Source organism: Chaetodon auriga, chromosome 15, assembly GCF_051107435.1.
Source record: "Chaetodon auriga isolate fChaAug3 chromosome 15, fChaAug3.hap1, whole genome shotgun sequence".
Lineage (NCBI taxonomy): Eukaryota > Metazoa > Chordata > Actinopteri > Chaetodontiformes > Chaetodontidae > Chaetodon > Chaetodon auriga.
Genome location: NC_135088.1, coordinates 15,266,862 through 15,283,326, shown reverse-complemented (window position 1 = coordinate 15,283,326; position 16,465 = coordinate 15,266,862). Strand labels below are relative to the sequence as shown.

The following is a 16,465-nucleotide window of genomic DNA, read 5'->3' as shown; positions in this document are numbered from 1 at the left end:
TTTCTTCCACACAAAGAGATGTACCTTTTGTCCTTGACTTCAAAAGCCTGTTCATTTCCACAAAGTGTGTCCAGGGGAGAGTCACACAGAGCAGGTTATATCCATCGTGATGTTATGAAAGTAGAGATTAGTCTGTTGCAGGGAATTGGGTCCTCTACTGGGTGCTGGATCAAAGTACACAATAATTCAGTGGCATTTGAATGTCAAAGTTCTCACATTTCTGAAAGAGTACGTCAGAAAATACACAAGTAGATTCTCTGTTTTTAGAGAGATTTAATCAATCTGAACATGATACAAAACTTACAGTGTAAAACTGAGAAATTAATACTCCACTCTCACACCACAGTTACTCTGAGGCACCATGTTGTCCTTTGTTCAGCACATATTGATTTTTTTGTGAAATGAGTTTTCAGTCAGGATAGATTGGTCCCAGATTTTAGCTCTACAAGGCATTTAGACCCAGGCCGTTTGAGGTAGCATACTAAATCACTGAGCAATAACTACAATTATAACAGCAGTCATTTGCAATGGAATTTTGAATGTAAAATATATAGATATATATATATATCAATCACATGAGTGGGGCACAAAAACATGAACAATGCAATCTGGTGTAGTGTGACACTCTCTTAAGAACATGACAAGATTCACTAATGCTGCTTTTACTGGAAGGTTGTTGCAATGGATGTGCAGTGTTCATGTTATTGTGTCCAACTGCTTAAATAATTCACAGTCTGTGTTTGGCCAGCCTCAATGCATTATCAGCTGCCCTATAAATGTGTTAACAAGTTGGCACATGATCTCATAAAATATGATTAGGAATGTCTTCAGAAAGCAAGCCAACTTTCAGTATTAGTTGATTGTTGACACAGCACTTTGGTTGAGAGGAAAAATACAGCACCCGTGAATTTTAGCTAAAAAAAATAATGTCCATATAGATTTCCTTGAGAAGTTTACACCTTGTTTGTAGCTTTAAGTGTGGTGCCCGGGAATATCATGAGGACAGTGCAAAACATGTGAGAGGCTGCGTGTCCAGCCTCATAGTCCCCTTCTCTATGGCAAATCCAGCATGCCATTTTCTTCAAGGGCTTTCTGCGTCCTGTCATAAACCTCTCCAATAGCCTGAACCGCCTTGTTCAGCACTGCGCTCAGCTCCTCCTGGTTCTCCACGCACACCAGCCTGAAGAAGAAGGTCCGCTCTGGCATGGCGATGAAGGCCAGCTCTGCAGCCCTGCGGACGAACCAGGTGTGGTAGTTGGCCAGGGTGCTCTGGTAGGCCTCGCGACACAGCTCTGAGGGGCTCCTGAGCCGGCCGGTCACCGGTGTCTCAGCCAGCTTCTCCAGGAAGAGCTTCAGCCAAAGCAGAGCGCGATGCAGACGCAGAAGAGTCCGGCATCCAGACTCTGTGTGGTGGTTGAAGTCCACCACCCCTCGGTTCAGCTCCACCGAGATCATGGAGCGCACAGAATGGTAGGCACCAGTGTGTTGTGTGGGCTTCACATTACTCTCTGTCCCAGCCTCTGGGCTCTCAGTGTTTACTGAGAGGACATCTGGGTCCAGTTCTGCTTCAGGGTTCTTTTCTGCCAACAGGGCCAGTTGGCGGATTACAGAGGTCTTGCTTTGTATCTCTTTAGATATCAGTCCCACCATTGGACCCAGAGCTTCCATAAACCTGGAGGAGTAACACAGATCAGGATGAGTCATCTTACAGAGTCCAGATCAGACCATAAACCACCAATCACTTTATACTTTCTAATGCCTGTAAATTCATCACTATCACTGTCCTCCTGCTTTATCTGATGATCTCACCTCACAAGCTCGTCCCAGCTGGACAGGTACGGCTGCAGCAGCACGTCGGAGGTGTAGGCCGGTGCAGCCAGCAGGTGGGAGACCAGTCGTGACACCTGGAAGGTCTGACCAGGGCACCCCTCCAGGACCAGCGGGACCTCGGCGGCCCCATCGACCGCACTGCTGTTGTGCAGCTGGTGATGCTGACAGTGGGGGGATGGGAGGTGTGTGAGTGTGTGGGGCGATTGACAGGGGACAAAGAAAGAACGCGGAAGTGATTCACCGCATTCAAATTGGCCATCTGCTTCACAAAATCAACCTCACGGAGGAAATGGAGTACGTGATGAACTGCTTTGTTATTTGCTTGTGCACTCACCGTATTCTGCTGGTTATAACCTTTTAAACAAGCATCCCACTGGTAATCCAAACCTCCCTCTGCAGTGAGACATTGTAATGAGAAACAGGAGAACAGTTAGTTTTTGTCTGCGGAGACTTTCCCATGAAAACAGATTTTTTTTTCTGATAATACTGCTCCAAACCCAAGGACATTCTGAGCTGCACTGGTGCATTGAACTCATCTTAATAACACTTTGAAATATGTACAGGTTTGCATTATGGGTCAGTGGGACACATTAAACCTGAAATAACAGATTTTTTGTGCCACTTGGGGGCAGCAGAAACAAGTTGTGAACACGTTGACATATCATCACCTTTTAAGTTGATATGGTGAACTTGTTAATGAGCGGTTCCTTATTTACACATTTTGAGTCTCTGTCCATCTGAAGAATTTAATTCCAATATTTAGTCTCTTTTTTTCATCTCTACCAAGTGTGTGCGGTGGGTTTTTAGAGATCCGTCCTGTTGTGACTGAAAACAGCTAAAAGAAGACTTGAAACTCACAATTAAGCTCCATAAAGCTGAGGGGAGCTGCAGATTCAGGTGGTCACTCTAAGTAGCTTCAACTGCTTTCGCAATGTCATTTGATATTTTTGTTAGAAAAAACAATTGTGTATAGCTTTAATTTGAGAGAATTTCATCTTTCATAATGGCTCATTTGTGACAGATATGTGTTTTCCTGTTGCTAACACGAGAAACTGATTATGAAGGCTGACTCAATTTGTGCTGCATTCTTGATTAATTCCATGAGGTTTAAGATCATTCTGTACAGCAAATAGCACAAAGACACGCATTAAGCCGACAAATAGCCGTCTTTTGACAGCACATTGTGAGTTTTACTCCTTTACGACCTATTCCAGCCTGTGACAAAGCAAACCCTGTGAACTCAACCGATTGTCTCAAACGCTGACGTCATCAGCGCGCATCATGTGTGCGGGTTGCTGAAATCACTTTTGTGCCTTTTTCGAACCCATTGGGCCACGAGATCCATACACACGCCACTGTCATACGACACAGCGGGATAAGTTGCAGCTATGAGAATTTCCCAGCATGCTTTGTTCAGTTCAACTGTGGCACATGTCTGAGTGAGGTCAGCTTACTGAAGTCAAACTATTCATCTTATTTCGGACTTCCTGGAATTCCCTCAGAGGCCCCTGCAGACCTCCAGACCACACGTTAGTCACCTCCTTATAGGCAAAAGCCACAAAAGCAGCAAATGTGGTGTGTGACTGCAGCACTTACTCACAACGTCACTGTCAGGTAGCCTCACTGAGTGTTCAAGTTCAGCTCAGAGCCTGTCTAACTGCTGTCAGATACAGTATGTAGCTCTAACCCACTGTAGATGTTGCCAAAAATGTCAAGGGGGAAAGTGTATTATGTGTTTTTCTTTTCTTTTTCATTATTGTGTATAAGAGGGATGTGAAGTCTTGCCACAACAAAACTAAGATTTAAATGCAAGTTTCCTAACTGAGCTCCTCCTGCATGTGGAGGCAGAGCTGCTTGTTCCTTTCAGCTCACTTTGCACTCTGACTCATGTCTCTCAAATCTTAGAATTTAATCCAAGCTGGAGAAAAAGATCACATGGTCGCAGTGGAACATTGTTTCACTGCTTTCCAGTTTGAAATGGAAAGGAACCGTTTAAGTTATTTTCTTACAGTGCAGGGAACTATTTGCTTCTTCTTATGTGCCGCATTTTAGACTGTCAAACTATAATTTTAAGATAAAGAAAGATGCAGTTGAATATTTTGGGAGACTCACTCAAATAGACAAAGATTCCTTTGTCTGGAAAATAACATCATGTGTAAAAATTCTCAACTCTGTTTAAGACAACTGTTCAACTGACATGAGTGAAAGTAGCTCAGATTAAGAATAAGGCATTTTGTCATCTTACATTCAGATAATATGTCAAATCACACATAGACTACTTCCTATCATGTTGTTAGTTTGAGTGAAAAGAGTGAGCAGAAAGTAGTGTGACCACCATGCTTGATTCTGCAGCAACCACACCATCTGACACATTCCTGATCTGAAACATATGCTTTTCAAACAAGGGAGGGATTGTATAGATTAATAGTACAACGTGCACACACACACCCACACACTCAGAAATACTCACGCAGCCACAGGGAGCCCAGGAACAGCAGCAGGACTACGATAGCTACAGCAGCCTTGCTCTTAACACCCATCCTGAATTCCAGCTTTGGGTCTGCCGGTCCCTCTCTGTTCCTTCTCTTTGTGTCTATATTTTAATTCCTCTGTGTCTCACATGAGTCCTTGTCTCCTTGCACTGGCTGTCACCACAATTACTCCCTACTAGACCCCTGCCTCTGACCGCCCCCTGTCCTCCCAAATCTTTCATACTCTCCCCCCAAACCCTAAATAAAAAAGTTCTCTCAACCATTACACCTCAAAGACCCTCTATCAATGTTTAGCTCTGCTTCACGCCTGCTGTTCTGACCTGTCACACTGTTACAACTCAGCCCGCCGTGGCCTTTTCTTTATTTGTCTTTCACTGACTTTCCTAGATTCACGGCTCTCCTCTATCCTGCCTTTGTTTCTGACTGATTTGGAAGCTGCCTGTCTCTTGTTGGGTTGCTCAATCTGAGGGTCCAGAGATCAGCTGAGCGCAGCCACTGACTGATAAAGCAGAGCCGACGCAGCTTGTCCGCCAATAACCCCCTTCCTCCAGATTCATCTTCTAGATATGCGCTATATTCCTGGTCAGTTCGAGTAAACACTTCTTCCCTCACTGCCACCTACCCTCCTCCCACCACCGCCCACCCACCCTCCTCCCACCTTCTTCCTCTCTCTCTCTCTCTCTCTCTCTCTCTCTCTCTCATTCACACACACCATTAGAAGCACCACCACAACCACCACACACTGGAGCAGTGCTGACACACATTTCTGAAGACATGTTAGAATGAGAGTATGATGTGAAATGTACGACTCTCACCCTTTATGTATGTACACGTTAAAGTCAGAACAACCTTGAGCAATCCTCCATACTGACTGATTTGTGGAACAACACAGTCTCTGAACAGAGATACCAAATCCATGTTTGTCAATGAATAACAAAGTCTAACAAAGCTTATCCTTGCTGAGACTGCACAAAGATGTCCATGCGTGCTAATCTAATGCTAGATATGACAAAGAGTTGGATAAATCAGAGTGGGAGCAAACGAAGCAAGTCTCTATTAGATATAATAATAATAATAATAATAATAATAATAATAATAATAATAATAATAATAATTTCCTCTCTCTTGTCACTATGTCTTATACAAAAGCTGATTCATATTCTACAACTAATAGGAATTTTGGACTCCTAAATGCAATTTTTTCCATGAATTCACTGGATTACTGACGTCTAAAGTCTGTGATGTGCCAGTAAACCAGGAGGACGATGCAGCACAGGCTGTTCCCGTGATTCTCACTATCAGGGAAAAACCCAGTGATTGGTTCCTATCACTGGGTTTCCTGCTGCCGCTGCTGCTGCTTCTGTGGGGGGAGGTGAGTAGACATTGAACTCCACATTCAAGCCAAACCACATGTGCGCTTGTGGAGAGGGACTTAACAATGGTATTTTGTAGTGGAGGAGCGGGAAAGTAGTGAAAGCAGGAGCATTAATGACTTGGTTGGGAGGAGCCAGTCATGGGGCTTTATGCGCTGTACAGCCAATGGATGATCCCATCTGGAATAGGCAGCGACTGAAAAAGGGAGACTGAATCCCTCTGAAAACATGTGACCCTTTCAGAAGACTTGAACTGACTGACTCCACACAGCTGGTCCTCTCTTACTCAGTGTTCTGATTAATTACATATCTTGTAAAATAGTTATGCTAGTAGACTGAAACATAGAGTATCACTTCACACTGCATGAGTGTGTTTATGTATGGAAGTTCAGCAGAGCGGGAAAGAGGTATTTTGTCACTGTCAAATACCACCACACTAGATTTTCCATCTGCACAGTCAAAACATTTAAGTACCAGGAATACCCTTGTAATCCAATTTGTTTAAGTCATACTGAAAGCAGCCCATAAAATTCAAATCTAGAACAGACATCTCCAGAGCAAGATAATCGAATGTAACAGCAACAGAGGAGACGTTCAAAAGCAAATGAAAAAGAATAATGCATGATGGTTTTTCGGTGTGACCCCCCATAGTACAACCTTTCAACTCTCTATTAGCAACAAGTATTCAACATTTCCTGTACATACCTAAGCAGAGATTTACATTGTGAGATTGTTTCATTTTAAGTACTGATCTGAGTTTAACTGTTATTGTAACTCGATCCATGGATTCACCACAGGCTCTGCCGATTTAAAAAATGTTGTCATTGCATTCTCAAATACAGTCCATGGTCCACCCGCATTAACTCTACAATAGTTCGAACCCCCTGCTTCGCTGGATGTGGCTATATTTATAGCACTTGTTATAGAAACAGTTACACATGACTGTCTGATATTTTGCACTGACAGGCCTTCGTGTCAGTTATTTTAAAGGATTGATGGATGTAATTGGTCGAAGTAGAGAGAAGAAATCTTTACTTTGACTGTACTGACGAAGCTACCAAAGCAAATGCTGCACTGATCGTCTTGAGGAGACACTCATCCAAACTGAACATATTGCTGGATGGTTTCTTTTTCTCATGTTTAGCTACATCTGAAATACATACAGTTTTGCTCCAGCACTGTGCTGCTCTGCCCTGGGAAGTGACTGTCTTTGAGGCTGGACAGATCTTCTGTCTCTAAGCTCTAAGCAAGTGTGAGACACATAATCTGCCTTGTGGAGGCTCCAGTTACCTTAAAGAAGCTCATCTCTGTTTCCCTAAATGTATATTTAGAAGTACATCACATACTGTCCAACTCACATGGCACATTCCAAAAATCAGACTGTTGTCCTTGTTGCTGCACAGTGACACTACTTAAATTACTCACAGCACTAATTATAATAGCAAATTTAGTCCCTGGACTTGGAATGAGTAAAAGGTCCTCACAGTCTGGTCTATACCATTTAGAGCTGCGTTTGTAGCATGATTCACTTCTGTGGGAAGAAATTATCTGATAAATGTCGATGCAGATAAAAGTCTCTGTCTCCATGAGGTTTATGAGCATTGTCTGCCTGCAGCCCTCTGACCCCAACACACTGTGAACTGCAGACACTGCTGGAGTCCAGCTGGTGACGTGGGGACGCCTGACTGTATGCATTAATACCCTGGACACAGAGCAGGGGGAGAGCAGGCCTGCACACCTTGCTGCACCCGTGGCTGTATGTGTCTCTGGTTATTCTGTTTCACGTGCGCGCACACACACACACACACACACACACTTGGTGTTCATCACTTCTGGGGACATTACATAGACTTACATTCATTTCCCGGAGACTTACCATAACCACAACCACTACTGGCCTAACCCTTAACCTTACCCTAACCTTAACCCAAGTCTTCGCCTTAAAATTTAAGGATTTACATTATGTATTTTGTCCCCTTAAGGAGGCAAGTCCCCATAATATGAGCAATACGTCCACACACAGGTACAGAGCCATATATTTGATCAAAACATGAGTCATACACAAATGCAGGACAATACAATACAGAAAGTTGGCATCACTCTGAAAATGTGTCATTAGTGATTTTCCCTTCAACAGAAACAACCACACTAATCCAACATATCACAAATATCATGTATTATTGTCTATAATGACTTATAGGAATATTAGAGAGGTATACCATATGGGAGATAAACAGCATGAGGTTTCACTCTTGCATACATTTTCTAGGAGAAATACCTTCATGTGTCGATCTGGCATCCCCACAGATATTTGTTGCCTAATGATCATGATGATGGTTATTGTGGGTGACCGGAGTGTGACTTGAAGTCCTGGTATAGTGCTTCCCAGCTGCTGTGTAATCTGAGCCATGGATAGCGACAGCCGGGCTGGGCAACAGTCGGGGTGTTTTGGTGGGGGTATTTAGAGCTCTTGCTCTCTGTCTTTACTCTTGCCCTCTTTCTCTCTCAAACTTAATATTTCAGTATAGAGCTGTGCTGTGCAGTGGACAGGTCGTGGAACACGATGGCGGCACGCAGTTTTGGGATATTTTTTGGAGTTCTAACTATTCTTGGGACTTTACTGGTTCAGGGTAAGTGCCACAGTGGCCACCTTTTGGCACATCCTCATCGACCGGCTGGCTGCCTTCGTATCTGTCAAAATAATCTCATCATGCGCAGGCATAAAATCATTGAGGCGCCAGCTCCAAGACTCTTACAACATTAATTGGCATGCCAGATAAAACTTTATATACTTTATGTAGACACTGTTGTAATGGTCAATCTGGGTGAGATGATGGACATTTTAACCAATTTCATTTTTTTTTTTTTCTTTCTGTTGACAGCATATCTGCAAGCACACATACAGCATATCTACAATATATAGTATATGTACTGTATATAAAGCTGTAAAGTGGCTATAAATAGAATCATTGTCTGATCTGGCTTTTGTGCACATCTGTGTACTTGAAAGCATTTGTGGGCTTTATTTCTGCTCATATACAGTAAGTAGACTTTTGTTGATACTGATGCTAACAAGGATCATCTGTTCTGTAGCGTGCAGCATGATTTAGAATTAGTTTTAGTAGAGTTGATGCCATTTATCAGGGCAAAACAAAGTAAGTCAGCATAAAGAAATGCAGAAGATGACCTGTGCTTTGTCATGAGAGCAGTGTATAAAGCTGTTCAGGTTGACACAGATAGGGTTCTGCAACAGGAAGGCAACAGCAGGCCTGAGAGGCTACAGCTGCCTAAGAAGCAGAAGTAAAAGCCTATAATATGATGGACGTTTAAAAGAAATATGATTTAGGGTCCTTAAAGGAGACTGGAAATCCATTTGGTCACTCAGGAGACAGAGGTATGACAAGTTGCTCTCAACAGTTGTGGACAAATGCCTCTTGAGTCTATCTCCTTGGCAGAGGTCACTAGAGTAGTTAAAAAATTCCTCCGTGACGAGGTGCTGGCATGGACAAGACTCATCCTGAAATGTAGACTCTTCATATGATTGGTCTGGCGCATTTACTATGTTACTTGAATATCACATGGAGTTTGGGAACAGTGCTGTTGGATTGGGGTGTCATTTGCAAACAGGATGTTTATTACTATTAGATGAAGAAGCACTTGTGATGAACTAGGGTTGAAGCCGTTGTCAGCCATTTTGTGTCTTTACACTTCAACTTCGACTTGAAGCAATCGGTCCCAGTAATGATTAAGGTGTGGCTGGGTGAAATGAACTAAAACATTATCACAACAAAGCAAAAGTAAGTCATACAAATAAATTGGAATTGATCAGATGTTCATCAACTGGTGGTGAATGTAATGCAAAGGACAGACTGAAAGAAAGGATGCCTGCAGGAAGACGGACCAGGCACTTTCTTCCTCTTGGGAGATCAATTTAAAATCCCTCTCCGTCTAATGTTTGAAACGGTCACGTGAATAGGAGCGTACATTGGACAGTGGGGCACAGTCAACCAGGTTAAGCACGGCTTGCCTTTCCCCCAGTCAAAACAATGATGTTGCAATGTTTACCTGTGTGGCCGTGTTGATCTGACCGGTTGAGCTGCTTGCTTTCTGGTCACCTTAAGAGGTCACTTCAGCCAAATCATAAAAAAGCAGCATTTTCTCAGTTACAATTAGTTAATCTACCAAGGTTTTAAGATCTCCAACCACTTTGATCAGAGCCCACATCCTCTCGCGGTCTAGTTTCCCATCATCACTCTCCTGTCTCTCTCTGAGCAGGCTTGTCAGCTGCAGAAAGTCGTAAGGTCAGAACATGGACAGCAGACATTAACTGTACTTTGTATTCCCACAGTAATACCACTTATCCATGTGAGCTGGCTGACTGAACAGTAGAACATGTAGAATTACATCACACACTGAGCAACTCACATGGCACACTTTAAAAGTCAGTGTGTTTCTCTCTGTGCTGCTGTAGAACAACATTACTTGCTCTTTACTCTTGTTTATTTTGCTTGAATTCTGCTTGAAATGTAAATGTATGCAACATCAGCATTACCTGCAGCTGACAATCACTGGACTGCCTGTTTTGCAGATGGATGCAAAAATCATGGAGTGTCATTCTAATGTAATGTTATTGTAGTTATACCAAAAAAGGTACAGTAAGCGGGGTATCGTCGGGTCACTATGTATTTATTGTTATCTACCACAGACAGACAGGAATATTAGAGCCTTACAGTTATTTGTGATAGCATATTTTAGATGGCCATGCTGTGAATTTGCTGTCTCCATTTCAAAAATTTAAGACCTCCGTTCTCTAAGATCTATTTATACTTTCTAAGCAATGTCTATAATCTCTCTATTAGCATTTGTTTTCCTCCATGATGAAATTGGAGTGTAATATTTGAGAATACATAATTAACAACTGACAAAGCCTTGGGAGGTGAGACATCTCACCACTGTCATTACACGGCCCTCTACGCAGGTTGTCCCAGGGGAGAATAACAATTACAGCTCAAAGCTACGCGACATATTAGTACCTGATTGGACCAGGCAGACCAAGAAATGAACTGATCGTACTGCACTGCTTCGTAGTATGTTACTGTCACCATTTTTGCCTAACGATGATATTGATGATTATTGTTGATGACCTGAGTGTGACTTAAAGTCCTATGTTAGAGTTTCCCAGCTGCTGTGTAATCTGAGCTATGGATAGTGACAGCTGGGAGGGAAGAGGCAGTGGGTCGGAAATAACCTCTGCCTCCCTCTCTCTTTGTCTCTCTTGAAGTTTATACTGAAATAAAGTGTAGCTGAGTATGGTGTGATGACACCATTGCTAGTAAGTAGAGTTGTCGGCATGGTTATTGGTGTTCTTCATATTGGCTCTATAAAACACACAAGTCATATTTCTACAAAACATTCTGGAAAGCATTTTGAAATTCCACAGCAGTTTATTCAAAAATGTACATGTAGATGAAATCAATAAACACAACACTGTCTTGAGAAAGAATAACCTCGCAAAAAAACTGAAAAGTTTTCTGAATAATATGAGGTGATGTTGGTTACAGTGTACCATGCTCGCCTGTTTACCAGACAATATGTGGAAAATTAGGTAAAGGTTGGTTGTTGTTGATCACATAAAGTCAAGCCATCTTAGAGGTTTGCCCACTGTGGATTGTTACAGATATTTTTCTACTCAATTATGTCCAAAGTAGCTATTCAGTAAGCTATGGACAGGACGGAACTGTAACGACAATATTAATCATTACAGTGTGTTCATGTTTCAGAGTACTGATATGCACATATTTACATTGTCTGGCCCAAACTGACCTGCCTGTCGTACTCTAAATTCTCAACTAAAACTGTAAAAATGTTAAATTGTAACCCCCTTTCCTCTGGCAACTGCCTCCTCCACCTCCTCCTGGGCCCAACGTCACTGTGGAGTTTAAGGACATTAAACTGACTAACAATCTGGCAAACTCACAAACAGCCCAAATACTCGCTGGTGCGTCAACCTTCCTGCGAGCCCTTGAGCCCTCTCTGCTGCCCGCGGCTGATGCCAAGCCACCCCCACACTGACACACAGTAACGTTTGCTCAACACAGTGACCACAGGGGATGATTGCAAGATAAATGCTGGAACACAGTCGAAAAGTAGTTCACGTAGACAAGAATCAACAGTCAGCAAACTGGCCGAATAATGTTAGCAAAACAGTGATATTAATCTAAAGTTTGCGGCCATTGGCTAACATTAGCTGCTATAAGTTGCTGGTCCTATTCATGCGCCTTATAGTGATACCCAACTTTTTATTTATCACATACATGGCTTAGTTTCTCCCCCTCTTGTTAAGAAATATTAATCTTAAGTAATTGCAGCACCTATGCACAAAAACTCACTCATTTCTTGTTTATTCTTTCATGCAGTTGCGTGTAACGAGGAGACACATCTGATCAAAGACTTGTTCCGAGGCTACAATAAGAATATTCGCCCAGTGGTTCATCCTGAAGACAAGGTGGAGGTTCAGATCAAGCTGACCCTCACTAATCTTATCTCTCTGGTGAGCGCTCAATCTTCCTACTTGTTGCAACAAAGCCTGGCTGCAATGACTCCAAACAGCAAATAGGCCTTCACGTGATTTTAAAACAGGAGCATGACCACAAGTTCACCATCACTCCCGCAGGACAGTGGCGTTAGTCATCAATCTTTCCGGCCACATAAACACAATAATGGCTGTTGGGTTAATGGATTAGTAACTTAGCAGTGCATGTTCAACAACCTACAGCTGAAATATTCATACAGTTCTTCTCTTATATCACAGAATGAAAAGGAGGAGACTCTTACGACCAATGTGTGGATTGAGATTGTGAGTGTTCCCTCATACTCATACTTTATAGACTGGTGGTGTTCAGGTTCATTTTGCCTGCAGGACTCAGTCCTTTTCACTTTTCTATCCCTCAGTTGTGTCTACGTTTTTACGTCACTGATGACCTTTCTCTCAAATGTCATCTACAGCAATGGACTGATTATCGTCTTGCCTGGGACACATCGGAATATCACGGCATTGATATTATCCGTGTCCCATGCAACACTGTTTGGCTTCCTGACATTGTCCTTGAGAACAAGTAAGATCATAACTAAGATTGAAATACAGCATTTTTCCCTGTCTGCAGTGTCATCATGCTTTTTTTTGTGTTCTCTGCAGCATCGATGGCAAGTTTGACGTGGCGTACTATGCCAATGTCTTGATCAGCTCCAATGGTTGGATGTATTGGCTGCCTCCTGCTATCTATCGCAGCACTTGTGCCATTGAGATCACCTACTTCCCATTTGATTATCAAAACTGCACGCTAGCCTTCAGGTCATTATCATACCAAAATATATGCACTATATATAATTGCTGATTTATTTGTTTGTTCTATTTCCTATGTGCCTCCAACTCTATTGGGCTTTGCTAGTTATTTACCCCATTCAGGCTCCACGTCAGCACCCTGAGACAGATCTTTGCTTCACCGCCCAGTGCAGAGATCTGTCTGAGGTGGTGCCTGGATGGGGTGAACCACTAGCGAAACCCATTAGAAGGCTAGGCACACGTTCATAGAAATGGAGTTACATCCAGGTAACTACTATTTTCTGTTCTATTCTATCTTCACTGCCATGACTCCTAGATCCCAGACGTACAGTGCCAATGAAGTAGATCTCATCTTGGCTGTTGGAGAAACAGGCGAAACTATTGAGTGGGTGGACATCGACCCTGAGGCTTTCACAGGTACAGTACATCCGCATTCAATGCCCCAATATTCAAAGCGCACAATTCATCTCCCCCTTGTTATGTTTTCGCTCCTCAGAGAATGGCGAGTGGGCCATCGTTCATCGTCCAGCCAGGAAGATGATCAACACGCGGTATTCCCCAGATGACCTGGAGTATCAAGAAATCATGTTCAACCTGATCATTCAAAGGAAGCCGCTTTTCTACATCATCAACGTCATCCTGCCCTGCTCCCTCATCTCCTCACTGGTGGTATTGGCCTACTTTCTACCTGCACAAGGTCTGCGAAGCCATTCCCTACAGCTGTTATTTCACACATTATTATTGTTTCAAATGGAGCATTATTATGAGGACGTTATAACAAGTCTCATAATGAAACATAGAACAAATCACAAATTCATTTTAGTTACTTTTACACTGGACTTATAAGCATTAAAATGGAGCTCAGCAGAGGAGGGTCTAAGGCCTGGATTTGGCTTCACTGTATTGTGTCATCCTTAACTGAAGCCAGATGCTATTATATTAGGTTATAACTACTGTTTATAAAAAGTCTTTCTGAGTTTACTTTGTATGTAGCATAGCATAATGTAGCATTTCCTGCTGCATAGTGTGGTGGTCTGTCTCTGAAGTCTCTGTTGTCTCCTCAACAGCGGGGGGACAGAAGTTGACTGTGGCCATCTCTGTCTTGCTGGCTCAGACTGTCTTCCTCTTTCTTATTGCTCAGAAGGTCCCTGAGACATCTCTTTCTGTCCCTCTCATCGGCAAGTGAGTCAGCATGTGTTCTCTGCTGACCCCTGCTGGGTTGTTGTCTTTAATCTGTAAAGTCTGAGTCTTCTGCTCAACACACATCTTGTCTAACGTCTTCCTCAGGTACCTTATCTTCGTTATGTGTGTCACTACTCTCATTGCCACCAATCAAATTGTAGTGCTGAACTTCTCCCTGCGCAGCCCCAGCACTCATACCATGTCCTATTCCATCAAACATGTAAGTACATCCAGTGCAGTCAAGTCAAATGTGCCTGTTCAAGAGATGTTTTATGTCAACAAGACTAACTATTATTTTCTTCTGCTACCTCTGCAGATGTTCCTGGAAATGGTCCCTCGCTTTTTAGGCATGTCTCCACTGGTGGATGACAGTGACATGACAACAGAGATGAACGGAATAAGGGAGCGACGGCGCAGCTCCTTTGGCCTCATGCAGAGAGCAGAGGAATATGTACTGAAACAACCCCGCAGTGAAATGATGTTTGACAAACAGAGAGAGAGGCATGGTCTCAAGAATGCAATTGGTAAGATGTCTATTTTTAAAACTATGACGCAGCTCTGAAATCTCACCAGCCATTGAGCCCCAGTCTAATCTCTGAACACATCAATGTTTTTATGCCTCCACGTCAGCGATATCTCAGGAACGCCTCGAGGGAATTCCTCCAAATTTGACACAAATGTCTCAAGGATGAACTGATTAAATTTTTTTCAGTGGAATTTGCATCACATTTATTCGTATCACTTATATTAGCCACTCGTATATGTATTACAGACATATTGTATGTTGTCCAACACCTTTTGCAGTGGCATACTGTTGTCTAACTATCAGTGTCTCCTTCGCTCTAGAGGATAATATAGATGTCAGCAGCACAGCCAACCTGTACAAGAGTTTGGCCCAAGCTGCACCTGAGATCAAGCAATGTGTGGATGCCTGCAACTTCATTGCTGAGAGTACAAGGCAGCAAAATAACATTGGCTCTGTGAGTGTTACTTTAAGCCTTTTTTTACTTACAATATCACTGTTTTGGACATGTCTTTTTATTACATGTTTTACTGTCCATGTTTTTAGGTTGTCTTAGCTCTTTGATCTCATTTCACTTAAAGGAAATTGAAAGCTGGGTCCTGATTGGGAAGATGATTGACAAGGTGTGCTTCTGGGCTGCCATTCTCCTCTTCATTTTCGGCACAGTGGGGATCTTCTTGACAGGACACTTCAACCGGGCACCTGAGTTTCCATTTCCTGGACAGACCAAAAAATTTGTGCCGAGTTAAAAAAACAAAAAGCTACTTTTTGCTCTGATGAAACATTTCCAAGAGTCAGTGTGGCTCATGCTGTCTATACAGCTGAGCGGTCTTGCTCATTGAGTCTGAGGCTCAGATTCAGGGTTGAGTTAGCAGGGCTTTAATACCAGAGACTTAACAACAAATCTCTCTGTGCTCATTTTCACGTGTCAGACTTTTCTTTGTGGACATTTGTCAGGCAGCTGAGGGTGAGTATTGAAACTTGCAACTTGGCTCTAAGTTCTGCATCTTAGTGGATATACGGTATACGTTAAGAGGGTTGATCAGGTCTAGTTAAGAAAGTGGTTTTAAATCATCACCATCATAAATCATACAATCATATTATTTGTCTTATTTTGTGGTAGAAAAGAGTTGAAGCAAGTTCAGACTTCAGGTGAAGGCAGTTCCACGCCACACTGAGAGAGTTGCAGCGGAAAACTTTTCAAATAGAAACGACTGTGGCATCATGATGAATTACATGCAGCTGAAAGCACTGTGTGAAAATACATTCAGATATGGCAATAAAGAAGGCTCATTAACTTTATTTACACATGGTGTGCTAAAGCTGCCCATCTTACATTAGCTTAGAAGAATCATCCATGTGTGTTTCACACTGCAAACGTATCTGCTAAATGTTCCCTGCATGTACTATGTCTTATGTAAAGAACCTGTGCATTTAACTGAAGCAGCCAACTCTGAATCAAAGACTAATTCTTCCTACTATGACTTATTTATTAGAAACTCTTATTTATCAGAAGTAGATGGCTCTGAGGGATATGGTCTTGATTCGTTGTGCCATGTTTTTTAAATAAATATTTGACTTTGTGCATCGTGACTTGTTTAGTTTTTCATTTCATTTATTTCAAAGTGTGAGTTGTGCGAAACCTGAGAAACAAGTAGGCTCAGCTGGAAGATAATATAAGATAAGATAAGATAAGATAAGATAGACTTTAATTATCCCACAA

General features: G+C 42.5%; 2 protein-coding genes across 2 annotated transcripts; one reads left to right on the top strand and one right to left on the bottom strand.

Annotated features, from left to right (window-relative positions):
- Positions 1-298: 298 nt before the first annotated feature.
- gltpd2b (glycolipid transfer protein domain containing 2b) lies at positions 299-4,891 on the bottom strand. The gene is made up of 4 exons (XM_076750867.1): positions 4,301-4,891; positions 2,165-2,223; positions 1,810-1,991; positions 299-1,672 (listed from the first exon to the last, which is right to left on the bottom strand). The coding sequence occupies exons 1-4, from the start codon at positions 4,368-4,370 to the stop codon at positions 1,054-1,056; spliced, it is 930 nt and encodes a 309-aa protein (XP_076606982.1). The 5' UTR covers positions 4,371-4,891; the 3' UTR covers positions 299-1,053.
- A 3,313-nt stretch (positions 4,892-8,204) lies between these two features.
- chrne (cholinergic receptor, nicotinic, epsilon) lies at positions 8,205-16,260 on the top strand. The gene is made up of 12 exons (XM_076750699.1): positions 8,205-8,325; positions 12,112-12,245; positions 12,507-12,551; positions 12,701-12,810; positions 12,891-13,046; positions 13,354-13,454; positions 13,534-13,734; positions 14,105-14,219; positions 14,325-14,439; positions 14,536-14,743; positions 15,066-15,199; positions 15,324-16,260. Exons 1-12 carry the CDS (start codon positions 8,259-8,261, stop codon positions 15,489-15,491), a joined length of 1,554 nt encoding a protein of 517 aa, XP_076606814.1. The 5' UTR covers positions 8,205-8,258; the 3' UTR covers positions 15,492-16,260.
- The last annotated feature ends 205 nt before the right edge of the window (positions 16,261-16,465 follow it).

Coding starts and splice junctions, on each gene's coding strand:
- gltpd2b (XM_076750867.1), bottom strand. CDS start 4,370: ATGGGTGTTAAGAGCAAGGCTGCTGTAGCTATCGTAGTCCTGCTGCTG. Junction 2,224..4,300: donor CCTGGGCTCCCTGTGGCTGC/GTGAGTATTTCT, acceptor GTCTCACTGCAG/AGGGAGGTTTGGATTACCAG. Junction 1,992..2,164: donor GTTATAACCAGCAGAATACG/GTGAGTGCACAA, acceptor CCCCACTGTCAG/CATCACCAGCTGCACAACAG.
- chrne (XM_076750699.1), top strand. CDS start 8,259: ATGGCGGCACGCAGTTTTGGGATATTTTTTGGAGTTCTAACTATTCTT. Junction 8,326..12,111: donor TGGGACTTTACTGGTTCAGG/GTAAGTGCCACA, acceptor TCTTTCATGCAG/TTGCGTGTAACGAGGAGACA. Junction 13,047..13,353: donor AACTGCACGCTAGCCTTCAG/GTCATTATCATA, acceptor CATGACTCCTAG/ATCCCAGACGTACAGTGCCA.